Raw genomic sequence first — 26,171 nt, 5'->3', positions numbered from 1 at the left:
TGCAATACAACCATAATATATCTTTACCTTTCATATATCACTATGGTTTTAAATGTTATTTTTTTTTATTTATTTATTTTTGCTTTTTTTTAAGACAGGTGACCTTGAACTCACTATGTAGCCCCTACTGGCCTCAAACTCCCAGCAGTATTCCTGCCTTAGCCTTTCAAGTGCTGGGATTACAGGCATGTGCCATTATGCCTAGCTGAAAAATGCTGTTTAAAAAGTTTAAGTAACTTTTGGGTGTAGCTCAGTGATAGAGTGTTGCTTGGCCTTCATGAAGCCTTAGGTTCAATCCCAGCACCACATAAATAGATATACACACACACAAACACACACATACAAAGAACAGAAAAACCTTGCCAACTACCCAGTTATTTCTTAATTTTAATATCATCAGTATTTACAGAGTCATACTGCCAGGTGTAGTGGTGCACACCTATAATCCCAGCATTTGGGAGGCTGAGGCAGGAGAATTGCCACAAGTTCAAGACCAGCCTGGGCTACATAGTTGAGTTCAAGGCCAGCCTGAAATGCATGAGACCCTGTCTCAAAAAAAAGGTGATACCAAATAGCTCATGCTTTTGTTGTTTTGTGGTGCTAGGAACTGAAACCAGGGCCCAGGCATGCTAGGCAAGTTCTGTCACTGAGCTACATCCCTGTTCCCCATTATTCATGGTTTTTTTGTTTGTTTGTTTTGGGGGGGCAGGGGTACTGGGGATAGAACTCGGGTCCTTGTGCTTGCAAGGCTGGCAGCAGAATCACTGAGCCAAATCCCCAGACCCCCATCATTCATGTTTTAAGTAAAACAAAACAAAAAAACCTAAGGAACAACTCATGTCATTATTATATTTTCATTCTGTGTTTGGGAAAAAATAGCTTCATTCAAATCTCTTTTTCTTTCTTTAAATATGGAGTGGTAGGTGAGGGAGTTCAGGAGGGAACTGTCTTACCTGTATCACTCAGGCTGTCCTTGAACTTGTATACCACCTGCCTCAAACTACTCTTGTAACTGGATGATAGGCTTGTGCCACCTAATGGCCAAATGTCTTTATGCTCATTAAATTATTTTATTCTCAAAACTAACATACCAGTTTCCGAATTCGGTCCAAGACAAGGTCAATGATCTCCTTGCCAATGGTGTAGTGCCCGCGGGCATAGTTATTGGCAGCATCTTCCTTGCCTGTGATGAGCTGCTCAGGGTGGAAGAGCTGGCGGTAGGTACCAGTGCGCACTTCATCTGGAAGAGAAAAACAAACCTGCTGTTCAAGCCCAGGGCCTCAACACAGCCCTCAAGACCAGACCTCGTGTCCCAGCACCCTACGCCCCACATCCCGTGGGTGTCTGAGGTCCACTCACCAATGACTGTGGGTTCCAGGTCTACAAACACTGCCCTGGGCACGTGTTTGCCAGCACCAGTCTCGCTGAAGAAGGTGTTGAAGGAGTCATCTCCTCCCCCAATGGTCTTGTCACTTGGCATCTGGCCATCGGGCTGGATGCCATGTTCCAGGCAGTAGAGCTCCCAGCAGGCATTGCCAATCTGGACACCAGCCTGGCCAACGTGGATGGAGATGCACTCACGCTGTGGGAGGAAGAGAGAAAAAAGTCATAAAATTAAGATATATTAGCATTTTGAATTTTTAGTAAAATTGAAGAAAATATTTCTGGTAACATACAGTGAAATTTATTTGGGGCACTATCTATAATATGACAAGCTAGTTATTAATGAAAAGAACCTCCTACAAATGGTGCAAATGGGTGTGGTCTGTAATACATAATGATGTCATCTAAATAATAATGCCACCTTGGCACTATGTAGCACATGGTGCCAAGTCCATTGTTCCCACAGCAATATTTGAGTATTTTTTTTATTTTTAAAAATATTCAAAGCACAGATTTTATAAAATTTAAATTGCAGTCATTAATTAGAATTTCATTTCTTCCTTCCCCTTTTAAGATGAAGGTTTCTTCTTAATAGGACTTGGTATTTTAATCTGGACATCTGAATTGCAGTTGAGGCGAAGCCACACCCTTCTGCAGTCTGCAGAATCCATCAGTGGGGGGGGGCGGGGCGCCTAGACCGGGGCTGCCTGCTGCACTGCTGTATGGCTGTGCCTGGTGCTGGCCGGCTCGGTCTGCTGCATTATTTAACAGAGCAAGCTCTGTTTCCAGCTACTGCCTACATGATCTCATTGTGCTGCTTTGTAGTGTTTCTCCAGTGACCCAGCCTAGGACCATGTGCCTGGATTGAAATGAATTAATGAAGATGTGCTAGAACAAAGACAGCTTGACGCACTGTATAATTCTTCGCAGGAATTACATTACTGAAAAAAAAAATTTTTTTACGGAATCTTACTCTGTAAAAAAGTTGAAAAATTAATAGAATCTTTATAACAGCAGTTCCTGATATAACAGGAGAAGCTACCAAACGAAAGAATAAAAGCCTAATAATGAAATACTTAAAAGAACGAAATAGTATTCATTCTGAGATTCTCTATCCACATGATATTCCTATCCTTTTTATTCCACAGATGTTCTCCATAATCTGTAGGGATACAACTTCCATTGTCTATTCACTGATAATATGGGGAGGGCGTTTCCCTGCGTTCCGACCCCCAGGTACCCAGGCTCACAAAGGCTCCTCTCACTTCGCAGCCCCCTACCTCGTCCTTGGGGCGGCCTTCCCCACTGACAAGCGAATTGTACTTTTGCTTCTCAAGAAAATATGTCACCTACGTTTTAACAGTGAATAAAAAGTCTTTTGAAGCCTACAGTTTCGCAATGATAAAAGGCTTTCATCAAAAGCTTGACAGCGGAGGTTTAGCGAGGGCCAACCCCGCCCAACGCTAGAGAGGCCAGAAACAAACAACTCCTCCCCATGAGCCTCAGGACACCGACTGCCAAGGACTGCAACAGAAACTAACCATTTTCCCGTTAATATACGGGTATCTTTCTGAAATGCCAGCGAGCCCGCAAGGGATCTTCCCATACAAACCCAAGGCTCCGCCCCATACCCCCCAGCTACACCCGGCTCCGGGTCTTTGTGGACTACAACTCCTCTCTGCGTCCCGGAAGCGCGCGAAAGGAAGGGGCCTCTCCGGGCCGCGGGGACGCGCCGGGGACACCACCGTCGTGTCGCTGTTTCCAGCCTAGACCCTTCAGTCCCGACGGACGGGATGTGGTAGTCCCGAAGGGCTCTTGGGTAACCAAAACTCCCCCCGCGCCGCCTTTGTTCTTCCTCCTGATTCTCCTCGGTGCTGGGGCGCGTTTTCTGCCGGGTTTTTGCACCCCGCACTGCGGCCGCGGGACCAAAGGGTTTAGGGCAGACAAAGCCAAACTTCACAAAGCATAGACTACCCTTACCCAAAAAGGTTACAAAGGAAATGAGTTTAAGGGGACTGACTCCACCCACTGGCCCCAAAGAGCCTGAGAAAAGATTCTTACCATGGTTGCTGCTTCGCGGCGGCAGAGCAGATGGCGGAGAGGAGAGGAGAGGAAAGGTTGCTGCTTCTTACAGCGCGACTCTTAGGCGGTCGATGTAAGAGAACCTGCGGCACAGGGGCGGATGCGGCTCCCTATATACAGCTCGGTCACCATGGGGATGGGCCAGGGCTTTTTCCTGTTGGTCCAGACCCCTCAATCTGCCCAGAGAAGTCACAACTGGAGAATGGTGATTGGTGCAAGAGACATGGGATGAGGTAATCTCTCCCCCACCCCTTTTTCTCTAGCATCCATAGACTGTTTGCATCCTTCAGACAAAGAGACGGTGCAAAGGCCGGCAGTCGAGCATCCATGATGGGGTGTGGCTGGAGGGGCCGAAAGGGGAGAAATAAGGCTGGGGTTAGACGATTGTATATTGCTTAAACCTCAAACTACAATTAAAATCAGCTGTGCAAATTTTTTTCTTACACCTAATCACACTATGTGTTGAGATTAAACATTTACAGAAAATTACAATTAGCTTCTCCCACACAGTACACTAAATTTGACTACATTCCGTTGGGATTCAGCGTTTCTAATTGCTTTAAAAATGAAGTAGGAGAGAAGATGGCACTGATGTTCAAAGTGGCTTGGATAAATGTAATTTCATTTTATTTAAGATTAAGCTGAGGCGTGAGGATCGCAAATTCAAGCCCAGCTTGGGCTATTTAGCGTGATCCCTGTCTCAAAATTTAAATGAGTACGGCTAGGCTGGGAATGTAGGTCAGTTCGAAGTCCCTGGGTTCGATCCCACTACTAGGAGGAAAAAAAAAAAGAGATTCCATAATAGAGCCATCCAAAATGATTTCTAAAGTTCAAATAAATTTTCAGACCTTCTTTTGCCCTCGAGCACACACACATCAAATTACTGTAGAAAAGTGGGGAATGGAAACAATAGCCATATTGAATAAAGATAGTTCTAACGTGGCAATAATTAAGAACTAGTATGCAGACAGTAGTTAATTGTTAGTGAGATATTCCTTTACCAGAAATCTGTGTAATATAATTTGTGTGGGTATACTGTTTGTAGAAATGAATCATTTTTCCTAATACAGAATTGGGAATAATACAAAAAGAAATTGAGTTAAAAAGCTAGTGTATCACCTCGATGTACAGATTTATTTCTGCATTGTTCTCTTCTGTAAAATATCAAGCTCCCCAAAATCCCACAAAAAACCCAAAACACCAAATTTTAAAAAGGCATTTATATAATGGAACAAGAAAACCATATTATAGTGTTGCCTCCATCCACAGACAACTGTGCAGTGTCAGCTCAACTGCGTTTCATTTTTATGTAGTTCTTAGTGAATCTGGTAAACAGTCTCTTCTGTGGTTGGGCTTTTAACTGTGGGAATTGTAGCTGCCTCACACCCTTGCTATTCAGCTGGAGACTCTGGTGGTTGCTCAATTGCCCCTCGAGACAAAAAGGCTTTGCTTTCGCCCCTAGGAAATGGATTGCAGTAACATTCTTTTGCTTTTTGGAAAGGCTCCATTATCAGCAAAGATGGGCTATGCAAAGTAAGTGAACTGTAGAGCGCTTAACGTTGTTGATAAAATTTCGGAGGTAAAGAAGTTTGACCACCAAAGTGGAAAATTTGGATTTTGATAGATAATTTTTCTAGTGTTTTTCAGTGAAAAATTTTCAGGGTCTGCAACACCACTTACAGTGTTCTGCAGAGCCCGATGGTTCAAGCTAGGGTGGAGAGCAGGGTGTGGGGGAGGGACCTAGAAAGACAGCAGCTGCTGCAGGTTGCGGCTAAGGAGGGCCTGGGGTTTCCTAGCCTGCCAGGCACTGTTCTGTTTTACTAGTTCAGATTTGCTACAGTAGTCCTTTCTAGAAAAAGTAAAACCCAACACACAAATCATTTTCTTTCTTATGTATTTCATAGGGAAAAGGAGCCTACATTTCCATCACTTTTGCAAATAAAAATATACTTCAGTAGAGATGGGAATTAAGGATGATTTGAATGCTTTTTTCTGAAACCATAAATAGATTTAACAAAAAAAAGAATTAAATGATATAGAGAACATAAGGATGAATAAGAAGCTCCTTCAAAATACTTATTTCATGAACAATAGACATTGGGAAATGTGAAGAAAATGTTCAAATGAGAAGGGGAACAAGGGAGGGGAAGAGGAAAGGAAAGAAGGGACAAGAAAAAAATCGAAGGAAAAAATGGAAACAAAGCTTTTGTATACAATAAGGGAAATGGGGGAAAAAAGAAGAAGCAAGATATATCATGTACTGGTACAAATTCCCTTTGATGAATTTATCTTTATGTATATCTAAAATGTGCCAATAAATGTTTTGCTAAAAAAATACTTATTTCATAATTTTGATAATGACAAAAAACATACTGCTGGAGCATGGTAAAGTGTACAATTTTTAAAAAATGAGGCACAGTCTTGAATTTTGTTTTCTTTATAATGTAAAAGATTAATTAAGAAATATTTTCTTGGCCAGGGATTTGGCTCAGTAGCAGCTGCACCTGCCTCACAAGTGCAAGGTCCTGAGTTCGATCCCTGGTACCAAAAAATACATATATATATATATTTTCTCAGTAGTCTATTCTTTTTACATCTTACAGAGAATTAAATGAGAGAAGAGGGTTCATGCAGTTGACTCTTTGTAAGTATCTTACACTCTGTTCTTTATGTAAATAAGGATTTTTTTCCTCTCGGGATAAGTAACAGTAATACCTAGGTCATAAATAAACAAAAACATTAATAATCTTAAATATGTAAATAAGAGATCAGGGGAAATAACCAATCTGTATTTTTTTGCTCCTAATTATGTGATTAAGTAGCATTCAAACTATAGAAATCAAAAAAATTTTCTTTGTTTAATCCTCATTTTTACTGTTAATTTCTTTATTTTACATCAATAGACATGTATAAGTACTTTAACAGATTTTCTTCTGTACTCAGTAATATTAGAATAAACATTTTTATTTCATAATATTTGTGGAATTTTGCTGGGGATTTAGCTCAGTGGCTTTGCTGCCTGGTCCCAAATTCAATCCCTGGTACCAAAAAAAAAAAAAAAAAAAAAAAAAAAAAGAGGCAGGCTTTCAAACAAAAAAAAAGATGCCAAGGAATTGTGGGTGATATAGCCTTTTGTTTTTTCTTTTTGTACTGAGAATCAAACTCCAGTCCTTGCATTTGTGAGGCAGGCAGCAGGGTGATATAGTTTTTAAAGTACAGATAGTCAACAAAGCTTTTTGTTTGTTTATTTGAGACAGGATCTGTATACTTCAGGCTGGCCTTGGCAATCCTCCTGCCTCAGCTTCCTGAGTGTTGATATTTCAGGCCTGTGCTACCACGCCTACTTTGTAACAAAGTTTTTTTTGCGGGGTGGGGTTAGACAGTGTCTCCCTGTGTAGTTCAGACTGGCCTCAAACTCACTATGTCACTACGTAGCCCAGGCTATCCTGGAACTCACAGCAATCCTCCTACCTCAGCCTCCCAAATGCTGGGTTTACAGCTGTGTACCACCATGCCTGGCAAATAAGCATTTTTTTACTCCAGTCTGAAGAAGAAGTTTGGATGTGAGTACATAGACTGTAAAGCCTTTTTATCTAGTAGAAAAGAATGGCAATTTTATGAAACAAGCAGCAATTTTTTTTTTTTTTTTTTTTTTTTTGGTACTGGGGATCAAACTCGAGACCTTACGCTTGCGAGGTGGTGGCACCACCACTGAGCTAAATTCCGGGCCCTAAGCAGCAGTTATAAAATTAATCTGACAAGTGTATGAAGTGGACAAAAAAATCTATAAGCAGAAACCAATAAGGAAGTTATTGTAATAATTAAAGCAAAAAGTCTCAGACCATGGTAAGGAATGGATAGAGATAGATAATAGAAGAGTCCATTCAAAGAAGCATCCTGCTAGTGATTAGTCAGATATAATGGTAAAAGGAAGAAATCAAAATGAGCCATTAAAATTCTTATCCTGGAAGACTAAGAATGAAGTGTTTGTGGTGGTATTTATAGAAGTAGGGAAGTTGAAGCCCAGTGTGGTGGCGCACGCCTGTGATCCCAGCACTCGGGAGGCTGAGGCAGGTGGGTCGCTGTGAGTTTGAGACCAGCCTGGGCTACATAGTGAGTTCCAGGTCATTCTCAACTACATAGTGAGACCCCGTCTCAGAAAGAAGGAAAGAAAGAAAGAAGTTGAGAGGGAGGTAAGTCTGAGCAGGAAATGCATTTGTGTGTGTGTTGGGGGTAGGGCGCTGACAGCAGGAAAGTTCAGTTCATATCTAATAAGTTGAATGTTGAGGTAATGGTGGGATTGATCCAGAAGTCTTAGAAGCCACTGAGCACCTGAAATTGGCACTGCTTGAAGAAAGATCAGGATTAGAGAGTTGGAGATGTATATTTGGAATCGAAAGGACAATAGCATAACTATAAGGCTGGTGAAAATGAGAACCAAGACCTGTCATGTAAAGGTACAAGAACCCAGTAATGAATTTAACTGTACTGTATACCTAAAATGTACCCACTCAATTAAAATAAATTATAAGGCTGGTGGTCTGTTAAGAAAATAGAATTCTCCAAATGTAACCCGGAATTTCAAATTGTTTCACTGAAAGGGAAAGAGACAGATTTGAGGTGTATTTAGGAAGTTAATATACCAGAATTAAGAACAGATTCAATAAATTAAAAACAAGGGCTGGCATGGTGGAGCAAGCCTGTAATCCCAGCACTCAGGAGGTTGAGGCTGGAGGATCACCGTGACTTTGAGGCCAACCTGGAATCCATATCAAGCTCAAGGATAGCCTGAACTACATAGCAAGACCCTGTCTCAAAAATAAATAAATAAATAAATAAAATTAAAAATTTAAAAAATAAAAACAAAGGCTTGGGTACTGCTTAGTGGTAGAGTACATACTTTAATGTGCCTGAGGCCAGGACCCATCTAGGTTCAACCCACAGGACCCAAAGTGATGATGATCATGGTGATGATAAAACAATAAAAGACTGCAAGAGAAAGAAGTCAGAAAAAAGAAATAAAGGAAGAGGTAAGGCAGAAGACACTGATGTTACAGAAAAAAAGAAGAGTCCATTAACAGTGCCATGACCAGGGGTGTTTTTCTGAGGTAGAATATATGTGCTCAGGATGCACAAGTCCCTGGGTCAATCCCCAGCACAAAGAGGGAAAAGAAAAAGTGCTGAGAAATATCAACTACTGCACGGGAGTTAAATAAGAATAGAAGAGTATTTCCTTGATTTAGCAGCAAGGATATTAGTGTATAACAAAAGCTTGTTATATACTGCCCCTGTCTTTGTATATATAATGCTCCTGTCTTAGTTACTTTCTCATTGCTGAGACAGAATACCCAACATCCACAAGTTAAAGGAGGTACTTGTGTGTGTGTGTGTGTGTGTATACTTTTAAGTGTGATATCCTAGCATGTGGTAAAGATAATGTACTACGAGTCTAAGGAAGAAACTTCTCTGCAAAGCCAGATGACAAGTTTTCCTCTGCAGTGAGAACAAGCTATGTTTTTGTCTTCTCTACCATCAGCATAGTGAAGGAGGAAGAGAGTGGGGTGAGGGTGGGGGGGAATCCAGGGACCCTTTGACACAGGAGGTCCTTTGGGGTTCCCATGCAGGAGGGTGCTAGATGAACCAGATCACTCTACCCAAGTTTTTGGCAAAAATAAAACACCCCACCCATCCTAATACTCATCTTGCCTTTCCTCCCTACTTCCAGGGCCTTCTGAATAGCTTATTTTCCTGTAAAAATCAATCATCAGAAAAGAAGAGCCAGGCATGGTAGCATTCACCTGTAATTCAAGCACTCAGAAGGCTGAGGCAGGAGAATCACTGGAAATTCGAGGCCAGCCTGAGCTACTTAGCAAGACCTTGTCTCAACAAAACAAGATAAAATAAAACAAAAGAAGGAGAGAAGGAGAGGGAGAGGGAAGGAGAAGGAGAGGGAGCAAGGTGGAGGGGGGGGAGGGAGACGGGGGAAAGAGCTACAATGGAACAAAACAAAGATACTGAATAACTTTGACAGGGAGCTCAGGTTCAGAAGCTGGTAGATAAGAACTTATCCCTTGTGAGCATTGAGGCCCAGCCCTTCTGTGTGATGCCCAAGACTCATGCTGGCACGGACCACCCTTGGGAGAGCAGAGGATGCATAGGGTCCAGGCAGGCTGTTGCTTTGTGTCCCAGGTCTTAGTCCCTTGGGAAGATAGTGGGTGTGAAGTGGCTTGCCTTGCTGGCCCCTGCCACTCCTGGCATGACTTCAGAAGTGAAGATGTGAGGGCCAGGGATATAGCTCAGTGGCACCACGCCTGCCTCGCAATTGCAAGGTCCTGAGTTCAATCCCTGGATCAGAAAAAGAGAGAAGAGAAGAGAAGAAGATGTGAAGCACCCTTTTCAACATTAACTCCTAGCATGTTAACAAAAAGAAAAAAAGAAAGAAAGAAAAAGAGGACCCCTCTCCCTCCTCTGCCTAGGTGGAGAAGAAATCCTCCCTTTCCAACCCCAGCAGGGCTTCCCTGTCTGAGAGGAACAGGGAGAGGAGAGCAGCCCTGACGTAGGAAATAAATTCTCCAGAACAGCCTTTGCCCTACCTCCAAGGCTTCCTGGTGCCCCCAAACCCAGCAGAGCCCAGACACAGGTTTCTGTGGTGGGGATACAGCATGGTGCTGAGTGGCTGGAAAGAAAGAAAGAATGAAGGGAAGGAAAAGGCGGTCTAGGAGTCCAGTGTTGGTACCATGTGGGGCAAGAACCAAATGCCACTGTCACAGCAAGGCCAAACTCTGCTTCTTGGTCAAACTCTAAATTTAAATCAGGCAATAGACATGATTATGCTAGCATAATGAATTTATATTTCTCTTCATTTTAAGATTCAGTTAATCAATATATTGAGTACATTGGGACTGGCAATGTTTGGTCCTTAAAAATTAGCTACTGAGCCAGGCGTGGTGGCACACGCCTGTAATCCCAGCATTTGGGGAGGCTGAGGCAGGAGGATCACTGTGAGTTTGAGACCATCATAAGTTCCAGGTCATTCTCGAGTACAACAACAACAAAAAAAAATTAGCTACTGAATTCTATTGCTAAAAATTGGCCAAATTTTTCTCATTGGCCAAATTCCAGTGCTAAAAATTTAGATAAGAATATGATCCCACATCTAGAATTCAGAATCTTATGTAAAGGTAACAAACTTTTCCCCAAACTTGGGTCAACATAATACAATATTACTAAATAGCTTTTTCTCGGTAACTAATTATCTTGTGGTCATTCTGGTAACTGAATTTTATGTATTTGAGAAAGGATTTTTGTGTGTAGAGCAGAGATAAATATTAATGAATTTCTATTTCCAAAGTAAGACTTGTAATGCAATAAATACTTGTACTTTGTAATATAAAAATGCATCTCAGCATTGGAATATAATGCTTTGAAATCCACTGATGTTTAGTCATTTACTGACCATTCTTTTCAAGAAACATTTATGGGGGCTGGGGATTTAGCTCAGTGGTTCCACCACCTGACTTACAAGCGCAAGGTCCGGAGTTTGATCCCCGGTACCAAAAAAACGAACAAGAAACATTTACATCCTAATATATACATTTTATTATTTATTTATTTATTTTGGGTTTTTGAGACAGGGTCTCACTATGTAGTTGAGACTGACCTTGAACTCACTACATAGCCCAGGCTGGTCTCGAACTCACAGTGATCCTCCTGCCTCAGCCTCCTGAGTGCTGGGATTACAGGCATGCACCACCACACCCAGCCTAACATATACATATCGAACTCACTGATCCTCCTGCCTCAGCCTCCTGAGTGCTGGGATTACAGGCATGCACCACCACACCCAGCCTAACATATACATTTTAATCTATAGCTCTGGTACACTGAGGTAGTTGTTTATCCAAGCCTCCTGGTGAAATGTGACAAAAGGAGACAAAATTTAAAAGAGGCTCAAAGGCATCCTGAGAAGAGAAGAAAGAAAAGGAAATGGCAAAAATAGTAATCTCAATTTTCATGAAATTCCATTCATAATCTGGTGGCATTTCTTTGACTCAAATTGTCTACACTCACAGGAACTCATATGAAAACACCTCTGCTCAGCCCCCTTCTTTCCCTGAAGTGGATGGAAATTAGGTGGCAGACTGGGAAGGTTGCCATGGAGCACTGGCTCTAGGGATTTAATAGTAATCAAAGAAACTCTGCTCCCCTCCCACAGCCATCCAAATGTGACTTTCTCTCTTTTCTTTCACATCCTTGTCTTAATTAAGTCTATCATGTAGATAAACCAGGGTGAGACTGATTTACTAGTGAACAGAAAACATTTCATCTCCAAAAGTATTTATTGGTACATTGAACTTATTACACATAAAACACTGGAATTACAACTGGTCAATTTTCATGTATATATAGCTACACAAAAAGTCAGATTTTTTTTTTTAGACAGGGTCTCACTATGTAGTTCAGGCTAGTCTTGAACTCACTATGTAGCCCATCATACTGGTCTTGAATTTACAGTCATCCTCCTGCTTCAGCCTCCCGAGTGCTGGGATTACAGGAGTGTGCTACTATGCCTGGTAGAATTTATTTTAAAAAGCCTTATATAACCTGTCTCAGTCTTCAGGATTTATATTTCTTATTGGTTTTATCTCCCTGATGACTAGCAGACATCTCAAATTCAACCTACCTAAATAAAACTGTTTTTCTCTGTTATGCTCATCAGTATTTTACATCTTCAATATTCTCAATTATTATATATTCTTTATTTTTAAATTAAAAAAAAATTTTTTTTGTACCAGGGATTGAATTCAGGACCTTGTGCTGGCAAGGCAGGTGCAGTGCCACTGAGCTAAATCTCCGGCCCCATTATTCTATATTCTTAATATCAGTTCATTGTCACCATCTTTTATTTACAAAGTTAGATTAAAATAATAATAAACAGGCCGGGGATTATCTCAGCAGTTCTGCCGCCTACCTTGAAAGTGCAAGGTCCTGAGTTTGATTCCTGGTACCCCCCCAAAAGATAATAATTATAACCTTCCTGTAACACTGAGTTCTGGGCACTATTATAAGTACTTTATGTATATTCATTTAAATTAATCCCAACTGCTCATTGTATACCATCAAGTTAATAAACAATTATCCTCAGTACTGAGAGTTGAACACAGGGCTTCACACACCCTAGGCAAGCACTCTACCACCAAGCTACATCTCCAGCCCTTGTTATTTTATTTTGAGACAAAGTTTGACTAAATTATTCAGGCTGGCTATGAACTTGTTATCCTCCTTCCTCAGCCTCCTGAGTAGCTGGTATTACAGACATGTGCCGATACAGTTGGCTTCAAAATTATCTTAACAACTGCAGAATGAACAAATCTAATCTGCTAAACTTGACTCATTTTGTTTGACAGTGGGCCTAGTTCAAGGGGAAGATGTGACAGAATATTTAGGACTCAATCTTTAAGTTCCTTCTTTAAGCATTACATGTATAAATCTAAGTCCAAGATAGAGGATATCCCTCTGGAACATGCTGGGATAATCCAGCACAGCAGTGTTCCCTAAATGAGCTGTAGCAATTATGGTCCTATTTATAATTATCAAGTTCCATTTCTTCCATTACAGAATCTGATTCAGTAAATCTAATTCAGTCAATAGTATAGTCTTAGACTTAATAATTCACCATTTTGGAAACTGAACAATTTTAGTGTGTTGGAAATGGTTTGGTTATTCCTTTTTTTTTTTTGAAATAGGGTCTTGCTATGCTACCCAGGATAGCTAACTCAAGAGCCTCCTGATTTAGCTTTCCAAATTTCTAGGATTACAGGCAGATACCATGGCACCCAGCTTAGTTATTTCTAAATTCCAACAGCCCCTAGATTAATTGAAATTACTCCCTTTATGCTTGTATCACTAAAAGGCACAACTTCAAATGAGGCCCAGCCTGAAAGGGCATTTTATGAAACATTTCTAGAGTTCGATCCTGGGACCAAAAAAGAAGGAAGGAAGGGAATGGGGGAGAGAGAGAGAGAGAAGGACAGAGAGAGCGTTGGGCATTTGGCTCAGTGGTTCCGCTGCAAGATCCCCAGTTGGATCCCCAATACAAAAAAAAAAAAGATTTCTAGGGTGTGGATATAGCTCAGTGGTTTAGAGCACTTGCCTACCATGAACAATCCTGTGTTCAATCTCTGGCACTGAAACAAACAAAAAACCTTTATCTTCCTTAAGATTTAAAAATTGAACCTGTGGGGCCCAGGATGTAGCTCAGTGGCACCATGCCTGCCTGGCAAACACAAGGTTTTGAGTTCAACTCCCGGTACTAGAGAAAAAAGAAAAAGTACCAAAAATTGAACCTGGAGTGATAATGCATGCCTGTAATCCTAGCATTCAAGGGGCTGAGGTAGGAGGAGCCCCATGAATTTGAGGCCAATTTGGAATACATAGCAAGACCCTATTTCACAAAACAAAACAAAGTTGGTTGTGGTGGTGCACACCTGTACTCCCAGAACTGCAGAGGTTGAGGAAGGAGGATTGCTGCAAGTTCAAGGCCAGTCTGAACTACATAGTGTCTCAAAAACCAAAAGAAAAAAGTTGATCATGCTTATGCCAAAAAGTTAGGGAAAAACTGTTGTTTCCCTCTGCCCAGCCTAAAAGATCATTTAACAAATGTTTCTCCATTTCCTTAAGCTTAAACACTGATTATAACTTAAACACTGATTATGCATATATAGAAGAGAAAGGGTTAGGAAAGGCTAAAGGTTTTTTTTTTATTCATCTGCTTTTATGAAGAGCAACGTGTCATTTTAGTATACAGATTATAAGAGATTTAGAGGTTAATTCAAGAGAGCATAGCCTGAAATAATTCCCTTCCTTTGTAAGATTGTCCTTAGATATAATATATTAAAAAAATAAGTCCACAATTAGTATTTTTAATGATTTCAATATTTTTAGATCTGTTAAGGGTGACTTCACGCTCACCCCCATGTTACTAAGCAACGTATCCAGTTGCTAGGAAACAGAATAGCAAGGTCGAGGGTACTTCAGACTCCTGTTATCACTTTCATATCATAGGACTGTACCCTAGAGAATTTTACCGCTTTAGAGAAAAGAGAAAAAGAGTTAACAGCATATGAAAATGATAAAAAGAAACACAAGGCTTGGAGAATCAGAGAATAAAATAGGAAAATGGCAAGGTATTTGAGGAGAGTGTGTGAGCTTTGGCAAAGAAAGGCCATTATGCAATTTCCTTCAGTGAGTCATGGAAAAACCTTGAATTGCCAGTGCTTAGTTTCATATTCTGCATACTTTGCTAAAAAAACCAAATTAGGGCCAGGGATTTAGCACAGTGGCACCACACCAGCCTCACAAATGTAAGGTCCTGCGTTTGATCCCAAAACCAAAACCAAAACCAATTAGCATTCATTATTTAAAATTCCCAAGTCAGGCCAGGCGTGGTGGCACATGCCTGTAATCCCAGCACTCGGGAAGCTAAGGCAGGAGGATCGCTCTGAAAGTTCAAGTCCAGCCTAGGCTACAAAGTGAGTTCAAGACTACCCTGAAATACATAATAAGACCTTATGTCAAAAAAATTAAAACTAAACAAATTCCTAAATCAGATATACATCCCTATTTCCTTCCAGCTCTCTCAGAATAGTAAAAAGTGGCAATACTGAGAGGAAGGTTAGAATGTAGGTGTTCTTGGGCAAATTTAGAAGCACAATGTTCATAAGACTAATTATGCATTTCTGTACAAACTTTTAGAAATCTTATATAATAGGAAGAAAGAAGAAGCTGTTGTGCTCCACATGGAAGACTCTGTTGTATCTGAAACAAGAAACCAGGCTCCAGGTTCATTGTGTGCATGTAAAAGGTCGAGTCTTTGTGTCTTTGTGTCACTGTGGTATTTACTGTTGCTAACAACCAGGAAGCTCCCCAGTGATTGTTGCTAGGTCCTGCTCACCTCTCTGCCTGAAACCTTAGTGCCAGAGCCACCAGAGATAAAATCGCTGCAAAAAAATCCAGCTCCCCTTATCCCCAATGGTTTTACAGCAAACTGTGCATTTTGTAGCCTGTGAAAATTGGTGTAAAATGGAGGTATTACTCAAAGAGCTCATCCTCAGCTTCCTCTTCATGAATGCCAGCTCTCTTGATGCAGAGCACTGACAGGACCTTGGAGAATAGATTAATTAAAATAAGATTTATATTCTGATGTCCTCAGCTTTAAATGCATAATAAAGATGCTAAGACAAGGAACAGAGAAAAGATTTCATCAGATTTACGTGACTTCCTGGTCTTGGCCAGGATGGTTCCCTAAACATTTACTGACAGCTTGAGATCACCTTAAATATTCACAGTTGCCATAATACGAATGTTGGTACCAACAGGGCAGAGTGGTGCACAACTATAATCCTAACACTGGGAGGCTGAAGCAGTAGGATCAAAAGTTCAAGGCCAGCCTGGGCAGTTTAGCAATTTAGGAAGACCCTGTGTCAAAACATTAAAAAATAAATAAAAGTGCTGGAAATGTAGCTTAGTATGAGGCTGTGGGTTCAATCTCCAGTGCCAGGAAAAAATATGGGTGGTTATCATTTCCAAATACAATGCCAGAAGATTCTGATTAAAGCTGCTCTTTAGCCTATCCCAGAAACCACTAAACTCATCTTTTAAAATTAAACAACAAATCAATACAACTCACTCACTCAGAGGCATCCTGTATGAACTCAAATGGTACACTATGCTTCCTGGGTAGATGGTCAAAGTTCTGAACTTGAAAACAACTGCAAATTTAGTCTGAGATTTAGAAAAGATTAATGTTGAGATGACATAAATCTACTTAGGTCAGGCACCTAGACTCCAAAACAGGTTCTGATTGTTGTGAATATTATGAGTACCTAAGGAAGGCTAAAAACTTTATTTTACTAATTTAGTCCTCAAACTAATGCTAGGCAGCTGGGTATACAGTTTAGTGGTAGAACACTTGCTTAGTGAGTGTGAGGTCCTGGGTTTGATCCCCAGCACCACAAGGGAAAAAAATCTAGAAGGCAGATACAATTATATTAATTATTTTCTTCAGTTGTGGGAACTGGAGTTTAGAGAAGTTAAACAGTATGAGCAAGGTCACTTATAGCTAATAAGTAGCAAAATGAACATTCAAACCTGGGTCTGTCTGCCTTCAGAGTTTGACTCTCAGCCTTTATTCTGTTTTGTTTAACAGAAAATATTTCCCATATGGAAAGAAATTGCATAATACAGTAGTGTATCAAGGTGAAGAGCACAGGCTCTGGAGTCCCTCTGTCCCTTCACAACAGAGGATGGTATCAGAATGTCTCCTTACTCTGAGGGATTGGCCTTGCTTTAAGGACGTTACCAGGGCACTCCTCCAGAACCCAGCAATTCAGCATTGCTGGATTTCCTCAAATTTAGGTTATTCAGTCTATAATAACACCTCATGGGGTCTTTAGGTGGATTCTCCCACTGGGGCTCTGCAATCCCAGTCCAGTCAACCTAATAGTTCTTCATATCAGGCAGACTTGACGCCCAGGATCATCCTGTATCCCTCTGATCTCTCTTTTCCTCACCAAATAAGAACGGGACATCGTTTTAGGAAGAACATGCAGTCTGATTTCTTATTTAGAAAAAACATTTTCTTTAAAAGGGTGATCAGGAAGACCACAGCATTTTATATTATGCAGACCTTGGTTCAGTGTATTGGAGATACACTGTATCAAAATTTCATTTCAGAATGTAATATTTGCTTTCTTTTACGCAATTAAAAAGTTCATTGAATTGGTATTCTCAAAATAAACATTTCAAAACAAACATTTGATATTTAAAAATTTTCAAAAGCCTTCCTTTGTGCATGCAGACTGGGCAGGAAACATGAAATAGTCAAGCAGATGCTACACTGGAATTTTGTTCTAAGAGGTTCTTTTTTTCTTAAAACAGTTTCTCTTTGTAGCCCAGGCTAGCCTTGAACTCTCTGTGATCCTCTTTCCTCAGGCTCTAAAATGCTGGGATTATAAGTTACCACCACACCCAGCTGGTTCTAGAACCAACTGTATGTACCTATTCCCAACTCTGTGTTCAGTGACATCATATTGAAATTGGCCTTGATGGAAATATTTATACTATGGAAATTGGCAAATGCTACAAATTAGGACTCCTTCTCCCTTCCTCAGTGCCAAATATTTAATATTTATCACAAAACTACTAGGAACAGAGTGAGATCCTGTCTAAAAGAAAAAAAAAGCTAGAAAAAAAAAAACAAAAAAACACTAGGAGAATCATTCTTAAAAAGCAGTGCATCAGACCAGGGATTTAGCTCAGTAGTTCCACCATCTGCCTCAGAAGTGCAAGGTCCCCATGAGTTTGATCCCCATGCCAAAAAAAAAAAAAACAAAACAAAAAACAAAAAAATGCAGTGTATCAAGCTAGGCATGGTAGCACACACCTGTTATTCCAGTACTGGGGAGGCTGAGGCAGGAGGATGGCTTCAAGTTTAAGGACATTCTGGGCTATATAATGAGACCCTGTCTCCAACAATCAATCAATCAACAATGCAACTTCCCTGAAGTAAACTGTAGTCCATCCTTGTGTCACCTATTGCTGGTCTCCATGTATCATATAAATGAAGGGAGTCATTTGCTCAGTGGTGTGTGCTATTACAAATTTTATTGTGAGGCCATACAGCACAGACCTTCAAGCACAAGGCTTAGCAGAAGTCGTGTTCACCAATTTGACACAGGACAGGCTGTACTATGATCCAAGTCTTCTCAGAACAGGGTACCATCTGGAAGAGTCTACAACAGAAGGGACAGTGCAGTTTGTAGGGATAGCACCTTTCAGTCATTAGTGTTTGTGAGTAGACTGGATTTTGGAATGATCACTCAAAGAATATTTACTGATATCTGTATAGGTTTAGTCTCTGTGTGAGAAGCCTTGTGATCTGACTGTGAATGATAATTGTGAGAAAAATAGGATTTTAAACTTCTGACTTCTGGACAAGAGGAAAGGAGAAGAGGGAGAAAGAGTGGTATAAGTGCAGATAATAGGGATGTGAATATGATCAAAGTACATTATACACATTGAAACTCCCATAATAACATGTGAAGTTAGGGGAGAAGGTGGGACAAGGGGAGTAATGAGGAGGAATGATTTTTTTTTTTTTTTTTGAGACAGGGTCTCACTATGTAGTTCAGACTGCTCTGGAACTCACTGTGTAGCCCAGGCTGGTCTCAAACTCACAGCAATCCTCCTGCCTCAGCCTCTTGAGTGCTGGGATTACAGGCGTGTGCCACCACACCTGGCAGGAATGATTAAATAAATAAATAAGCTACACTTTGCCAATTAGAGATTTCTGTAAGACTTGATAAAAGAAAATCAGTGGTGCTGCACATACCTCAAAAGCACAAGGTCCTGATTTTGATCCTTGGTACAAAAAAATAAAAAAAATCAATCAGCCATGCACTGTAAATTCTAAATCCTTATAAGTTTCTAGTATAATTTTTCTTACTAAATACAGATTAGTCTGTCATGACTTTCCTCACAGTAGCTCACCCTGCTTTTTCCAAAGTGTCCTTTTACATTGCTTTTTTACCTTTTACTCAACCCAATCTTGCTCTCAGAGTCAGTTTCTCCCTCACTTTTCTCTTTTACTTTTTAAAATTTTTAAATGAACTTTGTCACTGCTTAAATAAATGAATAAAACAGATCAAAAGTCACATTTAGGTAGTTTCTAGGAATTTGTATTTGGCACTCAGTTAATTAAAAACAAAATCCAGACATGGTGGTACTCACCTAGAATTCTAGCTCTTGGGAACCTGAGGGCAGAAGGAGTGCAAGTTCAAAGCCAGTCTGGGCTACACAATGAATAGTGGCTTGTCTCCAAAATACAGACGACGACGACAACAAAACTATGAATATTACATGAAATTTACCTAGTTGGGCCTGTAATCCCAGCACTCAGGTGGCTGAGGCAGGAGGATCACCTCGAGTTTGAGGCTGGTCTCAGCAGCATGGTGAGTTCAAGGCCAGCCTGAACTACATAGTACATAGCCAGACCCTGTCTCAAAAATAAATAAATATTTTACCTAGTAAAGTTTCCTATCATGGAAGGTGTGATGGGAAAAGTAGAGATGCAAGAAGATTCTATGATTAGAGACCAATATCTGAGGCTAGAGGAGTAGCTTGATGGTTGAATTCATACTTAGGATGCTTAAGACCCTGGATTCAAACTAACCCCTCAAAGTCTAATACCATTTTATACCAACTAGGATGGCTGTGTGAACTCCTCAAACTTTTAAACACAGTATTACTATTGTTCTCAGCACTTCTACCAATTCTACTCCCAGGTGTATACCCAAGAGAAAAATCTTTGATGACATAAAAGTTTATACACAAATGTTCGTAACAACATTATTTATAATAGCCAAAACGTGAAAACAGGGCCGGGGATTTAGCTCAAGTGATGCTGCTGCCTTCCTCGCAAGTGCAAGGACCTGAGTTCCATCCCTGGTACAAAAAGAAAGAAAGAAAGAAAGAAAGAAAACAGACCAGACATGGTGGTGCAGGCCTGTAATCCCAGCCTGGACTGCATAGTAAGACCCTGCTAAACAAGAGAAAGGAAGAAAAAAGAAAGAAAGAAAGAAAGAAAGAAAGAAAGAAAGAAAGAAAGAAAGAAAGAAAGAAAGAAAGAAAGAAAGAAAGGAAGGAAGGAAGGAAGGAAGGAAGGAAGGAAGGAAGGTGCCCAAACATTCATTAACTGTGAGTAAATAAATTGTGGTGTATTTTTATAGCAAAATATTATTCAGGAATCAAAAGGAATAAAGTACTAATACACAGTATAACACAAATGAGCTTTGAAAACATTATGCTAAGTGAAAAAAACCAGACATAAAAGACGGCCTGTAATATGATTCCATTTATATAACATACCCAGAAAGGCAAATCCACAGAGATGTGAAGTAGGTCAGTGGTTGCCTGGTGCTGGCAGAGAGAGAGGCACAAGAATGGGCAGGGCTGGACATGGTGGTGCACACTTGTAATCCCAGCTACTGATGAGGCTGAGGTAGGAGGATCAAATGCTCAAGACTTAGTGGGACCCTGTCTCAAAATAAAAAATAAAAAGTGCTGAAGATGTAGCTCAGTGCTCTCTAGGTTCAGTCCCCAGTACTGCAGGAAAAAAAAAAGTGTGTGTGTGTGTGTGTGTGTGTGTGTGTGTGTGTGTGTGTATGAAAAGAAAAAGAAACTGAAAATGGGTATGGAAGCAGCCAGAGATTTAGCTCAGTGATACCACTGCCTGCCTCACAAGCACAAGGACTGGAGTTCAATCTCCGGCACCAAAACAAGCAAAAAAGAAAAGAAAATGGGTATGGATGTAGGAGTTCTTTGTGGCATAATGACGATGATCTAAAATTGCCTGTGATAATGGTTGTACAATACTGTGAATATGCCAAAAACCGTTCAATTATGTACTTCAGATGAGTAGATTGTATGGTATGTTAATTCTATCAAAGAGGGGGGGAGAGAACGTGTGTGTGTGTGTGTGTGTGTGTGTGTGTTACTGAGGATTCAACAACCCAGGGCCTTCACAAGGACCTATATCCTCAGCTTTTTTTTTTTCTTTTCTTTTTTGGTATTGGGAATTGAACTCAGGGCCTCATGCTTGCTAGGCAGCCTTGCTGAGCTACACTCTGACCCTATCCTTTGTCTTTAAAAACATTTTTTAGAGGCCAGGGATTTAGCTCAGTAGTTCTGCTGCCTGTCTTGCAAGCACAAGGACCCAAGTTTGATCCCCGGTACCAAAAAAAAAACCCAAAACATGTTTTAATATAGTTTTATTTTGAGACAGGATCTCGCTAAGTTGCCCAGGCTCCAACTTGTGATCATCCTGCTTCAGCTTCCCAGAGTGCTATGAATACAGGCATGTAGCACTGTGCTTGGCAACAGGGCCACATTTTTTTTTTTTTTTGCAGTACCGCGGCTCAAACTCAGGACCTTGTGCTTGTGAGGCAGGTGCGGTGCCACTAAGCTAAATCCTAGGCCTTAGGACTACTTATTTTTTAAAAAAGGAAAATAAATCATGAAGAGGGACACAAAAATTATATCTATATCAATATCTATATCTATAGATATAGATATAGATATATATAATGGAAATAATGACATCCCCCAAGCAAAAAATCTCTGTTAATGCCAATATTGTGAATTTTAAGAACTACTTATTCCTAAGAGTGCTAATGGCACAAACCTGTAATCCCAGAATCTGGACAGTCCCAGCTGATGTAGGATAATCAAGAGTCTGAGGGCAGTTTGGACAATTTAGCAAAATTCTGTCTCAAAACAAATAAACAATAAGAAACTATTTCTAAACATCTAGGAGGTCATGAATCCCAGGATAGAATGTGATGAAAAGAATGTAACTGTATTACAAATATAGGAAGAGGGTGGGAAGAAAAGGCTCTGACCTAAGTGATTGTGAAAAGAGGCATCCGCAAGATGAAAGGCAAAAGAAACTGTGCATAGTACTGCATTCTAATCAATACACTCATTTCCCATTAGGATACCAGCTAACAGTTCTCAAACTTCTACACATGTATAATAAAATTGAACAAATGGAGTAAATAGTTGGTGGGTGGCTAGGTTTCTTTCTTAGTATTGGAGTTGGAGGTTACAAACAAGAGGGAAAAGCTAAAACAACCCATGTGCTAATGAATTAGAATTGGAGGCATCAGTGTGAACTCATGTTTAGCTTAATACAGATGCAATGATTATATATAGAAATATTTTATATATGCATATATGTGGATTAGTAGACACATATATTTTCTTTCTCTGTCAACTAAGAGTGCCTAGAGACAGTGATGCCCCCATTAGCAAAAAGCTCAACTGTTTTTTGGGGTTTTTTTTGTACTGGGGATTAAACTTGGGTCCTTGTGCTTGTGAGGCAGGCACTGGAACCACTGAGCTAATTCCCGGCCCAACTCACCTGTTTTTAATGCCATTTTCCAACAAAAGATAAGACAGGCATAGTTGTGCATTCCTTCCATCCCAGCTATGGATTGCGGCAGGAAGATCACACATTTGAGCTCATCTTGGGCAACTTAACAAGACTCTCTCTCAAAATATAAAATAAAAAATAAGAAAAGATCTGGGGTTGTAGCGGTTCAGTGTGAGGCCCTTGGTCCAATCCTTGATACCACCAAAAAAAAAAAAAAAAAAAAAAAGAGAGAGAGAGAAGGAAAGAAGCAGAACATTTCCACATAATATATGCAGATAGTTCTTTGTCAAGTAGAAGGAGCATATCCTACCACTTCTTGAGTGTGGACTGTGCATGATGACTTGCTTCTAAAGAGTTCAGGATGAAAATAGGTAGGGGAGGCAAGAGCAACTTAAAAGGGGAAAACCTGAAAAACACTACCTCAGCCAGATGATCACGGTTAACATCATCAACAGCAAATTATGTTGACAGCAATAGGACACACATGTGTAAATACCGAATAGTTTCTCTGGTGTGAAAAACTTAAGAGTATGTTGATATCTTGTGTGGGTATGATAGGATGAGATGTGAACTTTACCTCTGTGGTCTTCTCTCCCACACCCATAGCTCTCAGTGTAGTAAAGAAAAAACATCAGACAAATCCCATTTGATGGACATTCTACAGAATATCTGACCAGGCCTGGAACACTCCTGTAATCCCAGCACTTGCTTGGTTGAGGCAAGAGGATCACTGTAAGTTCAAGGCCAGTTTGGGCTATACAATGAGATATCAAAGCCAGCCTGACCTCCTGCATAGTGAAATCCTGTAAAAAAAAAAAAAAAAAAAAAAAAAAGAATCTAACCAGAACTCCTCAAAACTGTTGAGATCATCACAAATAAAGGAAATATGAGAACTTGTCATAGCCAGTAAAGCCTAAAGAGATATGATGATTAACTATTATGTGAAACCATGGATGGGATCCTGGAACAGAAAAAAAATTAGGTTAAAAACTAAGGAAATATGAAGGAAGTATGGATATCATGTGGATGTGGTGGTGAAAACCTATAGTACCAGCATTTTGGAGGTTGAGGTAGGAGGATCATTTGAGCCTAGAAATTCAAGATCTGCCTGACAACATAATGAGACCTTGTCTCCTGCAAACAGACCTCAACCATCCAGGTGTGGTGGCTTATGCCTGTAATCTCAGCACTCTGAGAGACTGAGGCAGGAGGATTACAAGTTTGAGCCCAGCTTGGGGAACTTGGTGATTAATGAGACTCTGTCTCAAAATAAGAAATTAAAAAGAACTGGGGATGTAGCTCAGTGCAAAGACACTGGACTCAATTCCTGGTACATAAAAAATGGACTTTAGTCAGAGATTTACCTCAGTGGCACCATACCTGCCTCACAAGCACAAGGTCCTGAGTTCAATCCCTGGTACCAAAAAAAAAAAAAAAAAGGACTTTAATTAATAGTAATGTATTAACATTGGTTCATTAACTGGGAAAAATGTACCATATTAATGTAAAATACTAAGAATAGGGACCAGGGATTTAGCTCAGTGGTTCTGCCACCTATCTCACAAGTTCAAGGTCCTGAGTTCAATTTCTGGTGCCAAAAAAAGAAAAAGAATAGGTGAAACGGAGCATGGGATATGTAGAATTTCTCTATACTATTTTTGTAATTTTTCTGTAAATCTAAAACTACTGTACAACAACAAAAATTATTCTATTTATTTATTATTTTTGGTACCGGGAATCAAACTCAGGCCCTTGCAATTGTGAGGCAAGCAGCAGAACCACTGAGCCAAATCCCAGGCCCAAAACTTGTTTGTTTGTTTGTTTGGTACCAGGGATCAAACTCAGGACCTTGTGCTTGCAAGGCAGGTGGCAGAACCACTGAGCTAAATCCCTGGCCCTCAAAAATTATTTTTAAAACTATTTTCTATTAATAATAATCAAAAAATTGCATATGGTGGTACATGCCTATGATCCCAGCTTCTCAGGAAGCTGAGGCAAGAGGATCATAAATTTGAGGCTAGCCTGGGCAACTTTGTGAGAGCTTGTGTCAAAAACACACAAAAAAAGAATAAATAAATAGCTGGCAATGTAGTTCAGTGATCCCCAGGATCAATCCCCAGTAATTTAAGGGAAAAAGAAAAAAAAAAAATAACAAGGATTCTTGGAGAAATGACTAATTCCTGGCCTCAAGCATAAACAGTTTTATTAAAGGCAGGAAAACAAACAGGCTCTGAGCAGGAGTTTGAACAGAGTAAAAGTAGGAAAAGAAGTACACCCTGCAGCATGAGTGTGGGCCACTATGCAAGGGAGAACACAGTGGCTTCTACTTTTGAATATGTCTGAAAAAATCTCCACATTTTATTGATTGGTTGATTGGTTGGTTGGTTTTTTGAGACAGTCTCACTATGTAGTTCAAGCTGGCATTGATCTCACATTGTAGCCCAGGCTGGCCTTGAACTCCCTGTAATGCTCCTGCCTCGGCCTCCTGAGAACTGGGGTTACAGTTGTGCACACCATGCCCATTCAATCTTCACATTTTTGAAAAGCTAGTTCCAAAAACAATAATAGTTCATTTTTCCAGAATTCAAAGCCAGCATTGTAGTCACTGATGCACTGTCCAGATCCCCTGCAGGACTTGTTACCTGGCAACCAGAAGCAGATGCCTTCAGCCCCTTCAGAGCACTTCAGTTGTAAAAGCTGCCTTGCTCCAGCTCCTACACCTTCCTGAGATGGCTGAGTCTAGTGGCTGATTGATGCAGTTGTAAAAAAGGCCTGCCCACCTTGGCCCAACTTGGTACCGTTCTGAAGGGTCACTGTTGCTCCAGAGTCCCTTTGGGGTCAGCTACAGCAGTTGTTGAGCCTGCATCCCAACTTGACTTTTCCTCTGCTTAATTTTATTTCCCTCCTTCCCTCAGATCTTGATCCCAAGGACAACCCTTAATGAGAATCTGCATCTCAAACCGGGCGTGGTGATGCACGCCTGTAATCCCGGCACTCGGGAGGCTGAGGCAGGAGGATTGCTGTGAGTTCGAGACCAGCCTGGGATACATAGTGAGTTCCAGGTCAGACTCAACTACATAGTGAGACCCCCATCTCAAAAAAAAAAAAAACAACAAAAACAAACAAACAAACAAAAAAAGAACCTGTATCTCCAAACCTGCTCTCCTGAGAACCCTGTTTGGCACCATATTATGGGTTAAATTGTGTCCCTCAAATTTTGTTTGTTGAAACCCTAACTTCTAGTAGCTCAAATGTGATTTTATTTAGACATAGGACCCTTACAGAAGTAATCAAGTGAGGACGTAGGCATTAGGGTGCACCCTAATTCAACAGGACTGGTGTCCTCATTAAAAAACGCCAAGTTGAGGGCAGGGGTTTAACTCAGTGATGCTGTGCCTGCCTCACAATCGCAAGGTCCTGAGCTCGATCCCTGGCAAGTGGCTGAGGGCAAAATTGAACATGCTTAGACAGAAGATGAACAGACACTGGAAGAAGACAGCCACCTGAAAGAGAGAGGCCTGGAGCAGATCTTCCCTCACATCCCTCACAAAGAACTAGCCCCCACTGGCACCTTGTTTTCAAACTTCCAGCCCCTAGAACTGGGAGGCAATCAATTTCTCTTGTTCAAAGTACTCAGCTTGTGGTGCTTTGTTATGGCAACCCTGGCAAACTAATATAAACAACAAGAAAATTTAGCAATCATATATATATATAT

The 26,171-nt window shown here is 40.5% G+C and overlaps 1 protein-coding gene and 1 long non-coding RNA gene across 4 annotated transcripts in view; one reads left to right on the top strand and one right to left on the bottom strand.

The window, feature by feature from the left end:
• LOC104861955 (tubulin alpha-1B chain) overlaps window positions 1–3,565 on the bottom strand; it is a 34,059-nt gene extending 30,494 nt beyond the window's left edge. For both annotated transcript variants that reach the window (XM_010623614.2, XM_019207425.2), the window contains exons 1-3: window positions 3,445–3,565; window positions 1,360–1,582; window positions 1,092–1,240 (exon numbers count right to left, since the gene is read on the bottom strand). In XM_010623614.2, coding sequence (XP_010621916.1) covers window positions 1,092–1,240; window positions 1,360–1,582; window positions 3,445–3,447 — 375 coding nt within the window. In that variant the 5' untranslated portion in view covers window positions 3,448–3,565. The remainder of the gene's footprint in view (window positions 1–1,091; window positions 1,241–1,359; window positions 1,583–3,444) is intronic.
• A 682-nt stretch (window positions 3,566–4,247) lies between these two features.
• Window positions 4,248–26,171, top strand: part of LOC104861957 — a 74,666-nt gene continuing 52,742 nt past the window's right edge. For both annotated transcript variants that reach the window (XR_780156.2, XR_780157.3), the window contains exons 1-3: window positions 4,248–4,998; window positions 6,069–6,109; window positions 15,220–15,328. This is a non-coding gene — a long non-coding RNA (uncharacterized LOC104861957). The remainder of the gene's footprint in view (window positions 4,999–6,068; window positions 6,110–15,219; window positions 15,329–26,171) is intronic.

Source organism: Fukomys damarensis, unplaced genomic scaffold (assembly GCF_012274545.1).
Source record: "Fukomys damarensis isolate Sample0158 unplaced genomic scaffold, DMR_v1.0_HiC HiC_scaffold_15, whole genome shotgun sequence".
Lineage (NCBI taxonomy): Eukaryota > Metazoa > Chordata > Mammalia > Rodentia > Bathyergidae > Fukomys > Fukomys damarensis.
The sequence above is the reverse complement of the archived record's forward strand: the minus strand, read 5'-3'. Positions and strand labels throughout refer to the sequence as shown.